At 28.4% G+C, this 23,036-nt stretch overlaps 1 protein-coding gene across 1 annotated transcript; it reads right to left on the bottom strand.

The window, feature by feature from the left end:
- Positions 1-239: 239 nt before the first annotated feature.
- On the bottom strand, positions 240-22,755 carry LOC120090165 (pleiotropic drug resistance protein 3-like). The gene is made up of 23 exons (XM_039047687.2): positions 21,948-22,755; positions 20,767-20,890; positions 17,520-17,605; positions 14,812-14,896; positions 13,426-13,585; positions 11,595-11,671; positions 11,454-11,507; positions 10,588-10,678; positions 9,253-9,851; positions 7,708-8,021; positions 6,689-6,849; positions 6,206-6,309; positions 5,662-5,815; positions 5,003-5,134; positions 4,839-4,912; positions 4,415-4,747; positions 4,050-4,340; positions 3,787-3,870; positions 3,551-3,684; positions 2,934-3,161; positions 2,370-2,541; positions 1,542-1,796; positions 240-597 (listed from the first exon to the last, which is right to left on the bottom strand). The coding sequence occupies exons 1-23, from the start codon at positions 22,328-22,330 to the stop codon at positions 331-333; spliced, it is 4,362 nt and encodes a 1,453-aa protein (XP_038903615.2). The 5' UTR covers positions 22,331-22,755; the 3' UTR covers positions 240-330.
- Between the last annotated feature and the right edge of the window lie 281 nt (positions 22,756-23,036).

Raw genomic sequence — 23,036 nt, 5'->3', positions numbered from 1 at the left:
TCTATAACATATAAATACAATACGAAACTTGTCATGAAAGTTTTTACTTTTAAAAGAAGCATTGTTGTTGCTACAACTTGGTAAAGAATTGGTAAAAATGACCTTCTCTATAAAATTTCAATTTAGGTCTCAAACTCCTAGCAGATTGATGATGAACAATATTAAACTTTCAAAAGAAAAATATTGAATAAACATTGTGACTAAATTTAATTTAGTCTCACATTTTCTACAAAAAAAGGTAAGGAAAAGAAAAATATTGAATAAACATTATGACTAAATTTAATTTAGTCTCACATTTTCTACAAACAAAGGTAAGGAAATTGGCTTTGTTTACCTTTTTTGGAAGCTCAATTTTCCTATAAAAAATCCAAAAAGAAGAGCAAATACAAGAGGGAAGAGGATGAGAATGACTCCTACAAGGGGAAGTTGAGTGTGATGAAATCCAAAGTAGTCTGTCAAGAAAGCTGATACTGTTGTCTTTTCTTTAAACACAATCAATGTGTTGTCTAAATCCCCATATTGTGAGGTTAATAAACTATTCAAAGTCCATGATGTTGGGGTAATGTAATACATCCATTTCCACCACTTTGGGATTTGCTGCATAAAAAGAGAGAGAACTTTTATTCAGATTGAATCTCACTTCTTTTCTTATTACTCTAAAGTAAGAACAGAATTTTGCATGAAAAATAGTTTCTTGCTAACATGTGAATTTTTCTTATCTGATAAACAGAGCTTTCAAGCAGAGAAACCAAAGGCAAATAAAAAGATAATCTAACAAGACAAGCCATATTCTAACTACATAAAGAAAATTAAATAATGAATACTCATTGTTCCTATTTGTACCTTAGTACTGATCATTTCCTTCATCCTTACCCCTTCAAAATTTTTACACCCTTTTGATCCTTTTGGGAGTATATCAATTAAAACTCTAAACTAATAATTGTATGTATTTAAACTTTGAAACTTTCATAAGTTTATCAATGTTATTCCATTTTCTAGATTTCATTGACCAAAATCGTGTGGAACTTGTACTTCAAGCCAATTAACCTCCTACATTTTCGTAAGGCAATCAATTCAAATCATTCATTACGACCATCTTTGAAAATCATCCATGTATCAATTCTCAAACTTGTGTAGATTTCTTCAAATGTTGATTTTACAAAATAAACGATTAGAGTAAATGCATGGATGGTTCTCAAAGAAAATTCTAAGTAAGAGTCTAAATTAACTAATTTATGAAAGTTTAGAGGTTTAATTGATACAATTATAAGTTCCACACGAGGTTTTCCCAAACAAACTTAATGTAGTATGTAAATCGATACACTTACAAAAATTTAAGGTTTAAATTAATATAATCCTCAAAGTTTAGGAGTATAAACGGTTGTTTTTTCGAAAACTTATGTTTTAAGAAAAGGAATTTGGTCTTTAGTCTCTTTTGTTCACACATTACAGTACTAGATCTAGTTTCATTGATAGGGAGGAAAAAAGGGGGAAAATAAAGAACATTAAGGAGAAGCTTCACTTAATTGAACATCACTTACCGGATTCGGAACGAGAAAGCCAGAAAAGAGATTGAAGATGGTGTAGAAGGCAGATGACAAAATGTTAGCAGTGTAAAAGTTTGGTGTAATGGAGACAAGAAGCATCCCAAGATAGTTGTAGTAGAGAAGAGCACATAACATTGAGTAGAAATACCAAAATACTTTGGATGCTGATCCATAGAATCCAATCATTGGGTAAGTGATAAATACATTGGCAGCTGCTTGTATAAATATGTAAGGAACCTCAACAATCACCTGCAGAGTTAGAGAAAGTTTAGTTTTAACTTATTAGACCATTGGAAAGTTGGCTAATATATTCGCCGATTGACCTCAAAAGTCTAAGCTTATGAGTTGTGGTAAATTTAGTTATATCGATAACACTTCTCATTTGTGAGCTTAAAAATTTGTCAAGTACCCAACAAGTGAAAGTCAATATCCATTGGAGAGGAAATGACATTCTATGGATTCGAACACGAGATCTCCTACTCTGATACAATGTTCAAATTATAGAATACTAACAAGTGGAAATCAATATTAATCGGGAAGGAAATGATATTCTAGAAGTTCAAACACAGGACCTTCTACCCTGATACTATGTTAAATTTGTAGAATATCTAGACGAGTGGCGATCAATATTGCGTATCAAGCAATTTTAAAGTTCAAGGACCTCTAGAATGCAAAATTTATAGTTTACGGACTTTATTAGACACTTTCTAAAGTTGATCTCTTAAACATGAACTCAAAAGTTTTGGGAACAAACTTCAAATTTATGCTAAAAGCTAAACCATTAGGATAAAAATGATTCAACAAGTTAAGAGGAATATGTACCTGTGCAAGTGAATAAGCCCATGAAGAATACATCCCAGCAAACCTTTCTCTGTACATCACAGTTCTCTCCATTGATACATAAGGAAGGACTGATCCACAGTTGTCAATGCCAAGGAAGATTATAGCAGTATACATCGAACCGAAAACATTAAACAAGTTTTGCTGGTTTTCTCTTCGAACACAAACAAAAGGAAAATAAGGAACTGCTTGGAGTACTGAGTTGATTATTATAATCAATGGTTATTATAGTTGGTATGTTATAAGTTACAAATAAAGAGAGAGGATGATTAAAAAATAGTAAATAGAGTAGATAATGAGAGTTTTCAAACAGTTTTTCTGTAGCTAAGCGTGGTTTATAGTAATTGATAACTTCAACTATTATAATCGAAGGTCCAAATAATGTGCGGGCTATAATAGTCGAGTTGACCCAACTAGGCAAGTCGGGGGCGAACACTCCCTAAAAAGGGTTACATGTTAGTCAGTCTCCTAATGCTATGAGAATGTTCTAAAAAGCTTTCACATTCATGAAATGAGACAATGAACAACAATGCATAAAGTACTCACATCTCTTTTCCTTGTTTCCAGAACAGTATCCCAAAAATAAAAGATGCCACAGCTGTACGTACAAAACGGAGCAAGTTATAAGAAGGACTTCTCCAATATGACAAGTTTTGTTTCCAAAAGCAAGCCTTGAACTGTTCGACGAAACTTTGCGAAAAGACGTTCGAGAAATGCAAATCTTTTGAACCAGGAGGCGGACTGCTCAACTGCTTTACAAGCTCTTTATTGTTCCTGCAAAACAAAAATATTATAGAAAGGCATGTTTTATGTCTTTCTAAATAGGAATGCATCATCTTATCTTATCTTAAAAGTTAGATTTTTATTCAACTTAGAACTTGACAACAATGGATTCCAACTAAATTACCAAATCCATGTCAATCTTACAATAAACAAACATGTTTTTTTTATAATAGAAGTGGTGAACAAAAACTTTAGCTGACTTAGAAAACTCATAAGCATGGCTAACAAAATGTATAAACATGCCTGCAAGAAAACTGTATAAACACTCTCAGAACATTTAATTCAAACTACAACAGAATGTGCCTTATCACACACTATTTGGAATCTTGATCATAACTTACATACTTGGTTGAAATTAAAAAGAATGGAGTTTAACTCACTTATATAGAGAAGAGTTCTTGTACACTTGAGCGAAATCTAAGCCAAGTTCAGCTTCTGCTGATGGAGAGGTAACTTCTAACATCCATGTAGCAGGATTGTAGTTTTCTCTGATCTTTGAAACCCCAGGAACATGCTGTATGCAATAGAGAATGAAAAGCTTTTACAAAGGTTATGGAAATGAATGGAGTATATAGTTACAATTAGAACATTATTGTTAATTTCAGAGCAAGCTGACCTCAAAATATTCTATAACCTTTCTTGAGCATTGTCCGAGCGGTCCGCAATAGATCATCTGACCACCAGTTTTCAAAAGAATCAGCTGCACAAAAAGGTGAGAAGAAGCATCTTTAGAATAGTAATAGTTCACTAAAAAAATGTCTTTTCCTTTTGCTTTGAGAAGGGAAAATTATTATGGTTTGAACGAAATCTTTGCATCTTCAACAACAAAGAGCGAGATGGGGATAGAATTGAAGATTAAAGCATTTGAAAATTTTTTACCTCATCAAAGGATTCGAAGATGTCGATACTCGGCTGGTGAATGGTACAAACCATTGTTCTTCCAGTATCAACCACATTCTTAACTGCTCGCATGACAATGGCAGCTGCTCTTGCATCCAAACCAGTGGTAGGCTCATCCATGAAGATGATAGAAGGATTGGAAACAAGCTCTACAGCTATGGTTAACCGTTTACGTTGCTCGGTTGATAGACCACTAACACCAGGTATGCCAACCAACGTATCTTTGATGCCATCAAGTTCAATGGTTTCAAGGACTTCACTCACAAATTGCTAAGTAACAAGAAACTAATATCAACATCAGAGATAATAAAGTTTTAGCTAAAGAGGGAAAGAAAAGATCTTACTGCTTTCGTGTTCCAGTCGATATCAGATGCCAAACGGAGCGAAGCAGAGAAGATCAAAGATTCTTCAACTGTTATTTGAGGAGAATGTATATCAGTTTGTTCACAGTAACCAGATATCCGAGCAAAAGTTTCTTGAACTTTAGGAAAACCACCAATTTTGATTTCTCCTTCGATGTATCCGCTCGTTTTTCGTCCTGCAAGAACATCAAGCAGAGTTGTTTTTCCAGCTCCACTAACACCCATCAATCCTGTCAGGACACCAGGCCTTAAAGCTCCTGTTATATCATTAAGGAGTTGGAGTTTTTTCTGGGTGAAACCCTTTTCTTTCATTTCCTTGAATCAAAATTTTAAAAAAAGAAAAAGTGTTTCAGAAACAATCTCAACAGACAAGCTAATTTAGTTGTGAGAGTCTAAAGAGTATTACCAGTGGCATGTCCACATGATACTGCAAATCTTGAAACACTACTGTTAAAGGTGTGAAAGGCAATGCTATTCTTCCTGTTATTTTGAGCAATGAAACCATGAAAAAGAAAACATAAATAAACTCATTGTAATAACAGAAGAAAAAGGATAATTTGAATATGTGACCTTTGGTGGTTTCTATGACGGTCTTAAAAGAACGAGGTTGTACCACAGAATTAGCTCCACCATTGCATTCTTCACTGTTCTTTGATTGAGAAAGCTTTTCATATGAGATAATAGCACGACACGATCCAGGAGCTAAATATTGGATAAAATCATACAAAACAAATTTTCTTCATATTAATATGCAATGCCCCCTTTGAATTAGAACACAAAACAACATAGAAGGTAAAATTACAATTTTAATCTCTCAAACTTGTGTCTTTGTTAAATAACTTTTATTTTTCTTTTGTTTATCTAATGTCCTTAAAACTTTTTTTTAAGAAAAAAACTTTAAACTTTTAATTTTATGTCTAATGGATCCTTGATGCGACCTATTTTACGCATTTTTATATCTATTAGACACGAAATCAAAAGTTTAATGATCTATTAGATACAAAATTTAATTTTATGTATAAAAGATTAATTTAGTTTTTAAAAAACGGTTGAATATGTTAAGGACCTATTAGATATAAAATTTTAAGATTAGGGACGTATTTGATATTTTTAAGTTTAGATACTTATTGCTAGACACAAAATTAAAATTTTTAAATTTCAAAAGTTAATTAGATAAAAATATAAAGTTTAGAGATTAAACTTATAATTTAACGAAAAGATGAACCTACGATTGAGGAAAGTTAGGGCCAAGACAAATCCAATATTGAAAATGAGTGCAAATCCGAACAAGGCTGCGAGAGAAATCCAATACAAGCTTTGAGGATAATCGAGTCCTCGACTTTGAAGCACTTCATGACCTATTGTAGTGTTCATAGCTTGTACCTATAAAAATTCAATCACTAATAAGCTATCATATATTCTTTGCAACCAAATACTTTTTAGAATATTCATGGTCCATGAATACGATTAAATATGGATATTTTTTTTAGTTCGACATGTCAAGATTTGATGATTCAAGACATCTATTGTTTAATGAAAGTTAAATCTCGATTCATCTCATATGTATTCATAGTAAATTCATAGAAATGAATGTGGATAGAAATGTTAAACGAATCTTAATTAGGATAAAGAATCTCATTAAAATGAGCATAACTCAACTGATATCAAGTATGTATCATCAACTCGCCTTTAGAGGTTTGGTCTCGCACCCCAAATATTAATTAAAAAAATTAAAATTAAAATTAAAAAAGTTAAAAAATAAAAAAGTCTCACCTTTTGCCACCTTGGAGCAAGAAATTCATCGACAGAAAGGCCAATTTCTCCATAACTAATCGGTGAAACCCAGAAACCCCATTCCAACCAAGCTGGCATGGAGGCTGCATAATTCCAAAAATTAAAAAAATATATTTTTAAAATTAACATTTGTTTTCATTATTATTATTATTTTTTGAATGATGATTTAACATGTTATCGAGAGAACGAAGTTCTCAGCATTTAAATTCTAATAATGTCATTTTCTTTCGTATTAATATGGATAGTTATTCTCGTTTGATAATGAGTTGAATTTTTATTTTTTGAAATTTGAATTTATATACCTTATTTTGTCTTGTACTCACTTTTTGAGAATGTTTTTGCAAAATTCAAGTAAAGTTTTAAGAAAAAACGATCCGACTCGACCTACTTACACCCGTATATTTTTATGTTTATTAATATTTCTTAATTATAATGAGTTGAGAAGTGATTAAGAAAACTTACTATGTGAGATGATAAAGCCACCAAATAATAAGGCAAATAATATTGCAAAATTGCCTACTGTTATGGAAGCAGCATTGGTTTGGAAGATTGAAGCTATCATTCTAAACATGGATAATGCTGATAAGTGCACCCCAAACAGAAGAATAAACTGTTGAAAGAACCTAACCAAAAAAAATCATAATTAGCACTACCACTACACCAACAGCTAATTAAAATTCAAAGTGTTCGATTTAAATTATTAATCAATATCCGAACGAAACGGATTCGAACTTCTCCTAGAATAGTTTAGAGTTGTAATTATATCCTCAAACTTTTAATTGTAAAAATTAAGTCTTCAAACTTATAAAAATGTTAAAATTGAATTCTTAAACTTACAGTAGTTTATACAATAATATGTCATTTACATTATATTATATTAACTTATTTTAATTTTGACGAAATAAAAAAAGAGTTGGTAACATGACAATTTTTTTCTCCATCTTTATTTTAAGTATTTAAAAAGTCAATTCAAACGAGTTGATTGAAAAGGAGTCTATAAGTGGAATGCTATTAAACATATGGGAATCTTCTACTTAGTGACAACTTTAATGGGAACTCAAAATATATTTTTTTTAAAATGTGTACTTTGAAGTTCACTCTATTTTAGTTGTTATATTTTTAAGAGCAATGATTAGGTATAGTCATTTATATACTCTCACTTATTTACCACATAAAAAAGAAATTAGAAAAAAAAAATTTAAAAATAAAACTTGTCATGTGGCGATATTTTATTGGCTAAATTGGGGATGCACAAGATAAGTACATTTGGAAGCACCCAAGTTTTTGTCTATTTTTAATGTCACTTCAACTCAAACTAATAAGTTTGATGACAACACAATCATTCTAAGATTATTTATAGAAAAGATATGGACTTTTAGACATTTAAAAGGGCAGGGATGACTAAAAAAAATGGGATCCAAGGAGGTAAAACCTTAAGATAAAGCCTTGAAAAGAGAGTTGTAAAGTGTATGGAAAGTGACCTGATAGGTTGAGGGGTGAAGCCAATGACATAATAAGTAAGAGAAGTCCATACTAATGACTCCAAAAGTGAAAGAGGGATCTTCAAAATGGCAGCTGGAATTGCATAAGCCCATGCTGGGTAAAAGTTGAATTCTTTTTGTTTATAGAATACTTCAAGTCTTTCAATGGTCATTACCAATTCTGGAAACCCATCAACAAGTAGTAAAATTAGAGCAAAAAATAGGGCTCCCATGTAGTAATTCCCATCTTCAACATCAACTTCCATTCTACTTCTTATAAACACAGTCATTGTCATCAAACCAATTATGAATAGCTGCCCAAAAACAAAAACACAAACACCTCTTAGTATATACTTTAATTTTGGAATAATAGTATAAAAAGTGTGGAGTTCTATCTCAAAACCAATTGAGAAAGTGAAAGGAGTAATTCATATATTTTAAAAAGATTGTCAGGTCTTCTCATCTTTTCGATGTGAAATTTTCAAGATGCCGCTTCTTTAAGTTCATTTTTCTTGGGTTCACTACAAGATTTCTAGGCTTTAATGTCGGTTGACAACCGATATTAAAAATAGTGTTATAAAAGGTCTTTAATGTCGGTTGTAATGTCGGTTGTCTTTAATGTCGGTTTTAAACCGACATTGTACACTCTCTTCAATGTCGGTTTTAAACCAAGATTGTCAAGTCTTCTCATCTTTTCGATATGAAATTTTCAAGATGCTGCTTCTTTAAGTTCATCTTTCTTGGGTTCGATCTTAATTCGCTTTTTTAGACCCAATACCCATTTGGGATTGATTTAGCTCTAATACTATATTAGATAAATATGGGCTTTCATATCGAAACTTAATTGGCTTTAAGATGTAACCTATAAACATCTAATATGATAACAGAGTCGACCATAAAGTTCAAAAGCATATTGGTTCGTTCCAAAATTTAGATCTGACCTAAGAATGGTGAACTCTACAAAGAGGCACCAATTGACACAAAACTAAAAGTTTAAGAATCCATGAATCTATTGTACAAAAAAATCCAAACTTCAAAGATACTAAAAAAATATAAATCTCTAAATCTAGAGAATAAACTTGTAAATGAACTTTTTTTTAAGAACGCACTTGAAATCTTAGAACAAATTTTAAAAGCAAAATTAGATCCTTGAAAACTACAATTTTTTTTTTTTTAAGTTTTCAATTTTTAGTTAAAACTAAAAAAAATATATGAAAAAAAGAAAATAAAAGTAAATAATAGGTATATACAACAAAGGATATGAAAATTTCCTCTTGACCTTAAAAAAAGAGTAATACTAAAGTGTAGCTAGTCAAGTTGTACCTATCTCTATACATAGTCGATCACAAAGAAAATAATATTAAAAAAATTTATCACGTGACAACTTGTGATCAGATACTTAGTAGGCTGCACAAAGACAAATGCACCAACTCAAGTATTTTTTAAAAAATTAAAAAAATAAAGAGTATATGGGTTTACTATGCTCATATTTGTCAAAAATAAAGATATATACTTGATTAAAGTAAATTAAAATTAGGCACTAACCTCGCATGTTTTGAAGACATAAAGAAAGGAATTTCTTTTCATGAGGAGAAGCTCCCTTGATGCACAAGCTTTAAACACTTCCCATTTAGAAGTAGAAGCAACTTCATTTATTTCTTGGCAACTTTTGGACTTCTGAAAATTAGGTAATTTTATTGAAATTGCTTCTTCATCAACTAATTTCTTCTCTACATTATTGTAGCACTTGAACTTCCTACAAAATTCTTCCACTGACACATATGAGTAGGGAATTTGTTCATTGGGATACCAAAATTGTGGTTGATCTTTTCTTGAAATCACTTCTTGAAGAAAATCCGCTGCCCCTTTTCTTTTGGGGCATTTGAATCCACAATGCTCGAAGAATTCGAGAACTCGATCACGACGACCTTCATATACGATCTTTTTTTGCGCCATCAAGATCAAATCGTCGAAAAGTTCGAAGGTTTCGGGAGCTGGTTGAAGAAGAGAAACAAGAATTGTAGCATTTGTGAAATGAGCCAAATGTTGTAGACAAGAAACAATTTGGAAGGCAGTGGAACTGTCCAATCCATTTGTTATTTCATCCATGAACAAGCCTCTGTATGGACCAACCATCATTTCTCCTGCATGTTTTTTTTTTGTAATTTCAATAATATTCAATCAACTTTTTTGTTTTTTTTTCCTAAAATGACCAAAAAAAAATTTTCATAAATGTTTCAAAACCATATGAAAGTAGAAACCTATTAGAATTTTTTATCGAAATTAGAACGCAAAATCGATGTGTGCATGGTGAGTGACTTGGAATAATGTCGAGGTATATATTTGAGTCTCAATTTCTATTAGAGGTCACTATCACATTGTTTTAGGTCCTAATATTCGTCCAATATTCTAATGGATTTTATACTTTAAAGGTGGTTTTTAAACATTATAAAAGGTCAAAGATAATAATATTAAATGTTGACAGAATATAGGTATTTGAAACAAATGACAAAGTTAAGTATTTTTATTTGTAATTTAGCATTTAAAAAGTACTTCTATTCTTTCAAAAGTTTCAATCTTACCGTTGACCTCTCATGGAATGTTTCAGAACTAACATTGGAATATAAATCCATTAAAATTCTAGATAGAATTTGAAATTTGAAACAAGTATATATGACGTTGACTTAAAACGTGTCGTAATTTTCATTCCATCTCATCGCTACCTACTTTTTCAAATTCCAATTTTGGTTGTCTTACCAGGGTAGCTAGTTTTGAAATATTCATAAAAAATTTAGAATAATATTGAGAATAGATGATACTATTTGTTTCATTGTAAAAAGAAGAAAGTATTTGGAAAATTTGGGAAATTATCAACTTTACCTGTATTTAATCTCTTCTTTTGACCACCTGAAATACCTCTTCTCATAGCATCTCCAACTAGAGTGTCTGCACAAATATCAAGCCCAAGGATCTGCAATATATTATCATTGGAAAAAATAATTGGAGATTAATGGTAACATTATTTGTGTTATAAATTATCATTATTTGGGTAAAACTTTTTTTTTTCACATCTTTAAAACTCAATTAGTTTAGTCAAATTTATATCAATCATCTAATTCCATTCATCGAATTATTTTATTCTCATTCGATTTTTTTTTTTTTTTACATAATACACTTTTATAATGTCCGAATAGATGTTGAGATACATAAATGAACAGAAACTATATTTAAATGAGAGGGATCCTAAAAGGATAGAAAAATATGGTTAAGAAAACTTGAAAAAGAATTAAAAGCTACTATAATATATACTAACAATGTGCATTTTTGTCTTTTTCGATGGCTCGATTATAGTGGTTCCAAAGTCGAGCATACTTGTCTTGGAACTATACTACATTTAGGTGACATCCTAGAAATTTTCCTATGATGCTAAGGAGAAATTAAGTACGTTGAAATTACTTGTATTTGTATATCGAAGTAGTCTTTCTAAGTAGTTCAAGACAAGTGGATATCGTTTGACCAAAACGTACGAAAATGTTGGAGCCATCAGGGACATTATTGATTATACTCGAATATATTCAGACAAATCTGCAATTTTATTTGTAAAGGAAGCATATGTTTTACCAAGTTTAAATTCAATAAACCTCTAACTGAAATATTTTGGTGCACCTACTAATTTTCGTTCTTTTGTATCTTGGAATGAAATTAACTCCCTTAGAAAACTTAGGGTAAAAGCAAGAGAATCTGACCTTGAGTATGTAGTCAGTTTGAAGAGTCTGTCTTAGTCCTTCAACAGAAATGGCCTATATATTTAAAAACACTTACAATTTTATACCTTAATTAATGCATAAAATAAAAAGAATTAATTAAAGGAAAAAATATATATTTACCTTCATGTAAGTATCAACATCAGGATCTGGAATAATTCCTTGTTCCTTTTCCCTTTTACAAATCTCCTTCATCATATCTTCACATTAAGAACCAAACAACCACACAAAATGTTACCAATTCCCAAATATTGAGCAACCATATGCCAATTTTATATTTACTTTAATTATTACTTAAATCTTTAAAGAGGGATTCTAATATGTCTTAGTCTCTAAATAGTCATCCAACTATTAGATATCTTTTTAAAAAATTCATGCAACTATGAGACAACTATTTGACAAATTATGTGTTTTATTGGGTATCTTTTTTTAAAGGTTGTATATAAGTCAAGGATTTATTAAATATAAAATTCAAATTAAAGTTTTTGGACTAAGAATAATGTTCTTTCTCGACTCATCTTATGATAGAAAATATAGATATTTCTAATTGTGCAGATAATCGATATCAGATCTATATTTTATATGGATGTGATAGATATAGGTGATTTGAAATATCTGATTTTTTTTAAAAAAAAAAGTTTTAGATACACGTATCCCCTTTCGATATGTGAAGGGGATACGTTGGGTCTTTTTTTCAAATCTAAGTCCAACCTACAATCTATTTTATTTAAAGTCCACTTAAACCTAGCAATCCAAAACAAAATAGATTGAAAATAATATAAAAAAACTAATATATCATAAAAAGGTAAATAAATCTTCATTCTTCTCCTCTCTCACTACCTAAAATCATGATTCACACTCCCTCCCCTTCATCTTCAACTTCAACTTCATTCTTTAATCTTCATCTTCTACTTCTTCCTTGTCGTCTGCTCTAGTCGTTCAACCTCCACTCGATGTTGTTAGATTTTTTCTTCTTTTTTCTTCTTTTTTAGTTTTCACTCTCTTCTTAAATCTACTTTAGTCTAACTTAAAATAAGTATTATAAAATTTAATTGGCATTATCATATATATATAATGTATCTTTAAACGTATCTATATCTTGAGTTTTTAGAAATTGTCGTACGTCGTAGCATATTGTTTCTATATCTTGTATTCGTATTCGTATTTGTGTTTCATGGCCATGGAAAAAAAGGGAAGGGACTCACTTCGTCCTAACCCCAACATTACTAAGTTTTAAGTAGTTTATCGTTGAATGATTCCTAATTTGGTCGTTTATTTACTTTCTTAAAAGGTTTAAGAAATTTTTCTTTAAGCCGAAATAATCATAGTTGAATTGACATAAAGCTTGTAATTTTTTTTTTTTTTTTAGAGGAAAATTACCTTTTTAGTTACCGAGTTTGGAAGAATATATGCATTTAGTCCTTGAATTTTCAAAACATACCTTTTTAGTCCCCGAGTTTTTTATAATAGATTCATTTGATTCCTAAATTTTCAAAATACACCTTTCTAATCCCTGAGTTTTTTCAAATAGGTTTAAAAAGTCCCTACATTAATTTTTTTATTATTATTTTAAATTCAAAGTTAATTTTTTAAGATTGCCTCTTCTCTTTAAAATTATTTTTTAAACATATTTTTATAATTCAAAATTTCATGTAATTTTATAAAGTGAAAATAAAAAATAGTTCAGGAATCTTTTAAACTCATTCTTAAAAACTTGGGACTAAAACGGTACATTTTGAAAACTCAAGACTAAATGCACTTATTCTAAAAATTTGTAAGCTAAAAAGATATGTTTTGAAAATTTAAAGACCAGACATATCTATTCTTCAAAATTCGGGGACTAAAAAGGTAATTTTTTTTTTTTTTTTTTTTAATTCGAGAGAAAAAATAATTATTATGTAAAAAAATGTTCAAAAAGATATTTGATAAGAAACGAACAACATTATATTATTACCTGCTCGATCTCCGATACCTTGACACCGGGCTGAAAAATCAAGGGTTTCTCTCACAGTCATCTCAGGAATGTGTAGGTCATATTGGCTTATATATGCACAAATTTTTTGGGGGACAATTTCCTCTAGTTTGTGCCCATTGTAACAAATTTCTCCTGTCATCTTTTTTTGCCAAAAGAAGATTAGGAAAGACAAAGAAAAGTCAACCAACTTTCAATTTCATCAATCGTCTTTCTAAAATTACCCAAATTGTATGACTAAATATTTAACTTCGTTTAATAATCATTTTGTTTTTTACGATTAAGCCTATAGATACTATTTTTATCGTCAAATTTCTTTTTTTGTTATCTATTTTTCTCTAATGGTTGAAAAAAATCAAGTCAAATTTTGAAAACTAAAAAAAGTAGCTTTCAAAAAGTTGTTTTTGTTTTTGGAATTTAACTAAAAATTCAATCATTGTACTTAAAAAGAATGCAAATTATTATAAGAAATACGAAAAAAAAATAAGTTTAATTTAAAAAAAACTAAACGGTCACCAAATGGACCTTAAATATTGAAAAAATGCATTAACAACTATATAAGTTGCCACCTCAATTTATAAAAGAAAATAATATATAAAAAGAACTCAATTTATAAAAGAAAATAATAAATAAAAATAATTTAGATTTGATTGTAACAATTATGTAGAATAAGTGTTTGTTTGAAATTGAAACACTCTAACTTATAGTTTAAAAGGTGGTTTATACATTTTGTATTATTTAATAATTTAATTGCAATAATTTCATAAATTTAGCATCTATTTGATAGGAAATCTGAAAATATAAATTTTTATACTAGAGATTCAATTAACTAAATTTAATATGTATTTTATGTTTTCAGATATGTGTTTGATAGTAAATTAAAAAATTATATTCTAACTTATAAATCATAAAACTAATTGTAGTTACCCACTAAATATTAAATGACAATAAAGTATTATTGATTTATTTATGAACATGTTTTAGAATATTATATAAATATAATACATTACATAATACATAAATTTTTAAAGAATAAATTGAGTTTATAACATGACATACTGTATTTATAAATGCTTTTATCTTTGTTAATACAATTCTACATTTTAAAATTTAAAATTCAAAATCTGGATACAATGTTAGTATAAAAATGTTGTTTTCAGAATTTACATTAGTTGGATCACAGAATCCAAAAATAGTTTTTAAAAATAGAATTTGAATGGTCCATCAAATATATATTTATTTAAATCAATAAATGTGAGAACATAGAGCAGAATTTGGATTGTCAACGAAACATGAAGATGCTGTGTTATATTTAATTTAGAGGAAGTTAAGGTTCAGCATTAAATAAAATAAAATAAAATAAAATACCTTGAGAGATTTGTCATGATTTCCGGATAGAGCTTTTAGTAGGGTGGTCTTGCCGCATCCCGGGGGACCAAGTAGCAAAGTTAACCTGAAACAAACGGCTTGTTTTAAACATCAATTAAATTTGTAAAATTTCATTTTTAGCTTATAGTGAGTTAAGTTCAAATATAAATTTTAGATTTATCGAATGTGCAAACGGAAAATTCAAAATTTAAAAAACAAACAAAAATAAATAAATAAACAAACAAACAAATAAACCGATCGAAATCATGATCGATTCGGGTTTAGAACTAGTCTAGTTTGCGTTTAGAGAAAATCGATGATATTCAATCTATTTTAGGTTTTTAAAAAAAAAAACGAACTGACTGATGGTATTTATATTTCATATCATATACGTCAGAATAAACATTGATTTGGCATGGATGTTTGATGTTATCTTCGACGATGGGTTTAAGATGCATGGAACGTGGTTATATATTTTATATTTTGATAATTTATCAACACTTATACGTGGACCAGTCAATCATTTGGGTCACACTTAGCTAGTAATTTGTCTTCAACTTCAATGGACTCTTTTTCTAGCTCTTCTATATTTGCTAATTTCATGTACTATGATTAGCAAAACCTAATGTGATGCCTGTGGCGATAGTGTTTTAGTAATTTTTTAAACCTTAAGAAAGAAGAGGGCATTGGTACACTAAAATGGTTATTATAGGCAACAGTGGCATTGGTACACTAAAATGGTTATTATAGGCAACAGTTATTATAGTCTGTATTATAATATATTGTATTTAGGGTGTAGATTATTTTAGTTTTAGTTATGTCAGCCTATATTCGGGATGCGGAGTATTTTAGTCTGGTGAACACTATATCAAAGAGAGAGAAAAGATAGAAAATAATAAACACTATAATAAAGAAATTTCAAAATAGTATTACTCTAATTAATAGTTGGAAACGTCAACTATTATAATTAGATGTCAAATCATTATAAAGAGATGTTTGACAACAAGGAGAGTTGGGTTGAATTGGTATTTTTTACCAACTCAATATTTGACAACCAACTTTAAATGTTGGTGGGGTTGAGTTGGTTATTTTACCAACTCTGACAACCAACTCCGAACTCCAGCAACCACCTTCAACGACACTCTGGCAACCAATTCTAACAACCACCTTGGTAAAAAAAAAAAAAAAACTTTGGGCTCTTCCACATTCGCAGGACCAACTTCGACGAAGAACTCCAGGCTCCATCAACCACCTCTAAGAAAACTCTAGCGACTAACTCTAACGATTACCTTCGCACAAGCAACTTCGGCGACATACTTTGCCTACTACCTTCGTGTGCCCAACTTCGACGACCACTGATAAAAATAAAACGGTGGGTTTCATTACCCACCATTTTATTACTCACACTCTCACCTGTTTTTCCACTCGTTTACATTACTCTCCTAACTCCCTCAATTACTTTTTTGTTTCTCTCTCTCATGCTCTCCTCACATTTATTCCCCTTCTCCCATCTTCTCTCTTCTTTCGTCGTTTGGTTCATCTTTCTCATTTTCTCTCTCCTTTCTTTATTTGGCTCGTATGGGTTTTATTTTCCCCTTTGTTTCTCAACTCCTCCTTTCTCTTTTTTGATTTTCTTTCTACGGTCCTTCTTTTAGATCTAATTATTCTTCTTCTATTTCATTTTTTTCTTAGATCTAAAAAATTATTACATACAACGTCCTATTATTATTTCACTAAAAAAAATTCAACTATATGTTTTAAACAACATATCCCTTGATGTTTTCAAATATTACATAATTTTAATGAAACAATGGAATTTAAAATTATTGCTCAAGTTTTTTTTTTTTTAAAAAAAAAGATAGTTTGTACACTGACATAACATAATAGTAGAAAAAAATAGACATCAATATTTCTAAAATCAATTCATCGGTTTTAGAAAAAGGTAAATCCATATTCCACAAGTTGGTTAAAAAAGACTATCTAATAGTTAGTTTTATGATTTAAATTGTAAGATTTTGATTTTTTTTAAGATTAACATTTAAGTATTATCCTTTCTATCTAAAACAATATCAATAGTTTCATTTGATGACACTAGTCCTTTCAATTTTTTTAAAATTTGTTGGTAATTAATGATTAAGTTGAGTTTTTGAATTGAATAATCACTTCTATTTGAGTGTTTAAAAAATTTAATTCAAAATTTTGTGTCATGTATATGATTACTTTGTAGAAAATTTGTTATGTTTTGAGAATGGAAAAGAATTGGAAGGTTTTTTGTTTTTATCTTAAAAAAGTTAGAAAAATATGTGTATGGTTGAAAATTAAAATCAACAATAGCAAAAAAAGAAAAAATCAATTTCATTTACAAAAACAACACCACATACTCCAACTCAACTCTTCATCCAAACAAAGAAAATAATTACCAACTCAATTTTGCACACCAAACATAGACAAGGTAAATATCTAGATAATTTAACTTTTTAGATAATAATTATCAACTCAACTCAATTCTTTGTTTTTATCATGCATCAAATATCTCTTAAGTGGGCTATAATAATAACCCATTCCACCCAATTAAAATTGGACCAAATGACCCTAAATGTGTCAACTTATATCTTTAGAAACCTAAAAATATTTTGTTATTATAATATTCATTTACTTCTTAAATTATCACATTATTTAGGGGATAAAATTGTAATTTAAAGAAGTACCTTCCCGGCTTTATGACACCACTGACATCCTCAATTATATTAATTTTAGCTTCATGGGACTTCGCTCCACAAAATTTGATGATGTCCTACCAAAATAAGATATATCATTAAGAATTAAAATCTTGAAATTTAAGAACATTAAAAGTACAATTTGAAAACAAAATTATATTTCATGTTTTTTATATATATTTAATCACATAATTCAGAAATTATATTTTAATTTAAATAATTTTAAATTAATTATAGTTACCTATTAAATATTAATTGATAATAAACTATTAATAATTCATTTATAAACATAGTTTATATTAAAAAAAATTAAAATTATTATTTTATAATAATATATAATTTATAGAATAAATTAAAATTTTATTATCCCTATAATTTGTAACAAGTTAGAATTTAGGTATTATGATTAATTAGAATTTACTCCATACAGTTTGATAAAAACTTCATAAATAGTTCCTATGATGGGGATTATTTAAAAGAATTTAACAAACCATAAAAACTATATATGAAGTAATATCAAATCACATGAACTAAAATCTAAATTCTAAAACCATATGGACTAATTTTTAACTTTATCCAAAACCATATAGACTGAATTTGGAATTTAACCTAATTTATTATATATTACATAATAAATATTTTAATTTTTTAAAAATTGAATTGAATTATAAGATGACATATACTATATTTCTAAATGTTTTTAACTTTATTTAATATAATTATGTATTTTAAATTTTAAAATTAAAATTCTAAATACAATGAAAATATAAAATTGTTGTTTTAGAATTTACACTGTTTGGATTACAAAATCCGAAAATAATTTTCAAAAACAGAATTTGAGTTGTCTGCCAAACATATATCCACTGAATTTAGTAAATTTGAAAACATAAAACAGAATTTGAATTGCGAATCAAATAGACTCTAAGAAATTATGATATATCCAAATCGAATATAGCTCAATCTAAATGTGTTAAAAATTATGAAATTCGTGGTACGAAACTCTCTGCTTCTAATTGTATATAATTTTTAATATTATTAGAGAAAAATATTTGAATGATCAAATAATGAATCTGATACCATAGATATAGATATATTCTTACACATGAAATGAACTCTAAAAATAAACCTATTGTAGTTGATGAATAAATATTAATTAGTTATTACTTATTATTTTTAATTAATTATTAGATGATAATATTTTATTTAGGGTTAATAATTTTTTGCAAATACATTTATCATTAGTACTTATTTAATTATTTAATAATTAAATTAGATTTTATTAGTACAATTGGAGCTGGGGTTGTTAAAAAAATGGAATCTGGGAGTAAGAGGATCTCGAGCTATGCTCGTCTTCCCAAATTAAATTATTTTATTTTCAATGTTATTTTAATTAATGTTTAATTTAAAAATATTTACTTATTTTATTTTAACTGACTAATTGATTAGTTCATACTAAAATATACTGAATAATACTAATATATTTTTCCAATAATTTATTCTCTTCGATTTAAATAATTAATTAAAATTCTGATCAATAAAAGTTGTAGCATGCGGGCATCATATTAAAAATATGATTTTATATTAATTTTAAATATTAAATAATTCTAGAAATTATTTTAATATTTTATATTAAATTATTTAATTTTAGTTTCTACCTACAAAATGGGTAAAAATACACACAAACAATTTAATTAACATTAATTACTATATATGTATATCAAAACACGTGCATTTAAATATTATTTTATATTTAATATCAATCCAAAACAATGTCCACAATTTTTTTTTAAAAAAAATACCAATAAAAAGGTGATTCTTAATTGTGAGCCTTTAAACTAAAGCTTGGGAATCTCATTCCAAACCTCAAATTTGTTCATTAAAAAAAAGAAGGAAAAAAAAACAAACTCTCAAATTAGGTCCCACAACTTTATTTTATTTATATTATCTTTTTATCTCAAAATTTCTACGGCCCATCGAATTCAAATGAATTCATATTTTGAACATTATATATTTACATTGGTAAACAAAATCAATTGCACCTTTTTATTTCGGAGTACAAATTGTAAAAACTATTCTTAAGGTACGGTGTAGTTACGATTACGTTCTCAAACTTATATAATTATTAAATTTAGACCTTCAAACTTATAATAATTGTCAAAATTGGATCTCTAAATGATAAAAATTGAAACGTCTAGTAAGTTTTTATTATTAGGACAATTTTAGAAAACACACTAGTAAAGAATTGATTTTGGTTATATATATTATTCAAGCTAATTTATATTTTTAATTCTTTTTTATTTTCAATCTTAATTAAGTAAAATGAGACCTTACTATACAATTGGGAGAAGATACCATGAACTGATGTCAATTTAAAAGAGAAAAAAATAGAAAAAAAAATCAAACTTAACCTCATACGATCTATTTTTAAAATATTAAGTTTTTTATCCACTTTTTTAGAAATGTTTCAAAATCGAAGTTAAAATTTGAAAATAAAAGAAATAGTTTTTTCTTTTTCTTTTTCTTTTAAGAAAATTGCCTAAAAATCAAATATGTACTAGAAAAGAAAAAAAAAAGTAAAATTGTAGTTAGTATTTTAGTAAAGAATTAAGTTATTACTCAACAAAAAAAAATATATTTTTTTAAGGATAAGATCAATTCAGAGGTAACTTTTTTCTTTATTATTATATTAGAACAAGAGAATTTTAATGGGTTAATTCGGGGACACAAGATAGATTTTTATCCTATAGTATTCTACAAAAAAGACATATCAAGATAAATAATCCCGATACGCTCCTTAGATTTATTTAAAGCCTTCAAGGAGCTGTATGAGGTGAAAAATCTATGTACGGTTCTGTAATCTATGGAGAGAAAAACAATAGCAATTAAAAAAACCAAATAGTTATAGACACTTTTTCTTAATTAAAAAAATCTAGATTTAGAGAATGGTTATCATTATGTTTTTCAAATTTTTCACGATGTATCTATTAATTTTAACAAATTTAAAGGCATCCATAATTTTTCCAAATCCAATAATTTCAATGATGGTTAACATTTGTTAAAATAAATATAGTATAATTAACATACAATAACCACAAGATTAGAGGTACGACTCTCCACTCACACATATTATAAAAATAAATAATAATTAACCATTGCAAAAGAATTAAAATGAATAAATACACAACATAAATAAATTATCGATTATTTAAAAAAATTATTAGAAAAGAAAAATACTTACAAAAAGCTTGGTTCGAAGAGAATTCCAAAGCGTAGGAAGAGCTTTGCCTCGAACAACTTCACATTTTGCCTCAATATTCACGTTTTTGTACTTCACTTCCACGCTTGGAAATTTCACACCAACTCTACAATATACAAACAATTACCCTTCGTTAATAATTAAACATATTTTATCTATTTTATTAGAATAATTTTCACCTAGAAAAATGTCAACTATTTATAGAAATAGTTAAAAAAATATATATTAAAAGATATTGATAGACTGCTATCAACCTCTATCAATTATGTTGTATTAGTTTCGATCATTGATAGTCATCAATGATAGACTTCTATCAGTTTATATTACTGATAGCATTGATAGACTTCTATTAGACTTGTATCAGTTTCTATCACTAATAGACTTTTATCAACTTCTATCAATGATAAACTTCTGCCAGCTATGATAGATATTGATAACAATGTCTATCACAATTATAATTAAATTTGTTATTTGTGTAAATATTTTTCTTTATTATTCTATTTTTGAAAATCCCCATTTTATTATTAATTTTAAACATTATTTCTAATAACAACCTCAAAATTTAAATTATATTCGATTTAACTCATTATATATTATTCACAAAATGCGTACATAACATGTTTATTAACTATGTATTTATTTGGAACATTATGCCTTAAGACAAAATTTATCTGATTAATATATCGATCTTATTTTTATTTATATATGTAACTTAAACTCAGCTATATATATATATATATATATATATAAATGTCATGTTTTAACATCTTAGTTTTTCTCTTAAACTTTCGAAAATCTTCTATGTCGATTCTTAAAACGTAAATTATTCGTCAATCACTTTATAAAAAAGATGACAAGACATTTGAAAATGGAATTTAATGATAAATATGACAAAAGTCATTTTATCGTGTGTTTTTTCTCTCTCTCCTTCTTAATCTTATCCAATTCCTTTAATTAACAAAATTGCCTACGAATCTATTACTACTCTCTCCATCATGCTTCCTTTCTCTCTACTCTCATTCAAAACAAATTGAGATTTGATCAAATAATTAATGAAAATTATAGGGTAAAAGACTAAAAAAATTTCCATACAAAACCTTAAAACCAAAACAAAATATAATAAAAATGAAGATTTGAAACATGGGAAGAGAAAATAGGCTTACTTGTGGATTCTCTCCCTAACTTTTCTCAAAAGCTTTAGATTATCATTCTCAATGTTGTTGATGAGTTTTTGAATAAAGAGATGGCGCTCCTCATCACCAAGCTTAGTAACATCAACAACTCTTCTCCCACCTAATTTCTCCTCAACTTCTCCTCCTCCACCGCCACCGACGAACAATGAAGATCTCAGACGTTCAAACGTCGGCAATCTCTCGATAGACTCCCAAAGAGAAGCAACGTCAACGTCGTCATCTTCCTCCGCCGTCGTCGAGCCACTTCTGAAACTTGAAGTTTGTTGGCACAATGATGAACTAAAGCTTCTTCTTCCTATCTCTCCCACCTCAATCATTCTTTCTGGCTCACTCTCCTCTATTGTTGGAGCCATATTTTTGGATATATATAGCTTGATTAATTGTGCTCAAGGTCAGATATAAGAAAGGAAGAGAAAGGGATATGGGCTCAAATATTGCAATCTTCTGATTGTTTAAAATAATAGAGAGATGATGTTTCATGACAAAAAGAGATGGGGTGCAAGTCAATAAAAATATACAACCATCTTCTGACAGAGAGAGAGAGAGAGATTTTCATATATATATATATATATATATTTTATTATTATATCAAGCTCATAGAATAATATAAAAACACAACATGTGTTTTTTAGTCGAAAGGAGTGGATTTTGAGGGTTCACATATATTTAGTGGAGGTTTCAGAAAAGCATGTTGAAACATGTGAGTTGTTTAATGTATTGGTAACGTGTTTTGGCAAAATATTAGAATAGTGGTTTTTCATGCGATTTTGATAGCTTTTTTATATGCCTATGTTGCACTATTGTCTTCTACCTTCAATTTATTTCAAAAATCTTTCGACAGACTACAAATTTTTATTAATGTCAGTGTCTATTTACCATTAAGGTCTCATCCATAATTTTTATAAAATAAAAAATTAGAAAAATACTTAGGTTTAGTGTATCTCTCCTCCATGCATAGCCTAGGGTATTGTGCATTAATGTTTCTTCTATCTCTCTCAAAACCCTAAGCTATTCTATCTTCTTCAATCTCTATCTCAAAATCCTCTCTCTCATCTTTCT

This window comes from Benincasa hispida, chromosome 11 (genome assembly GCF_027475165.1).
Source record: "Benincasa hispida cultivar pf3 chromosome 11, pf3_genome.v1.1, whole genome shotgun sequence".
Lineage (NCBI taxonomy): Eukaryota > Viridiplantae > Streptophyta > Magnoliopsida > Cucurbitales > Cucurbitaceae > Benincasa > Benincasa hispida.
This window is presented reverse-complemented; position numbering and strand designations above follow the sequence as displayed.

What these genes read in the sequence shown, in the direction of transcription:
- LOC120090165 (XM_039047687.2), bottom strand. Translation starts at nt 22,330, where the DNA reads ATGGCTCCAACAATAGAGGAGAGTGAGCCAGAAAGAATGATTGAGGTG. An exon ending in TTCACCCCTCAACCTATCAG is followed by an intron (nt 6,850 to 7,707) that starts GTCACTTTCCAT and finishes TTTTTTGGTTAG; the next exon opens with GTTCTTTCAACAGTTTATTC. An exon ending in CGTCATAGAAACCACCAAAG is followed by an intron (nt 4,913 to 5,002) that starts GTCACATATTCA and finishes TCAAAATAACAG; the next exon opens with GAAGAATAGCATTGCCTTTC.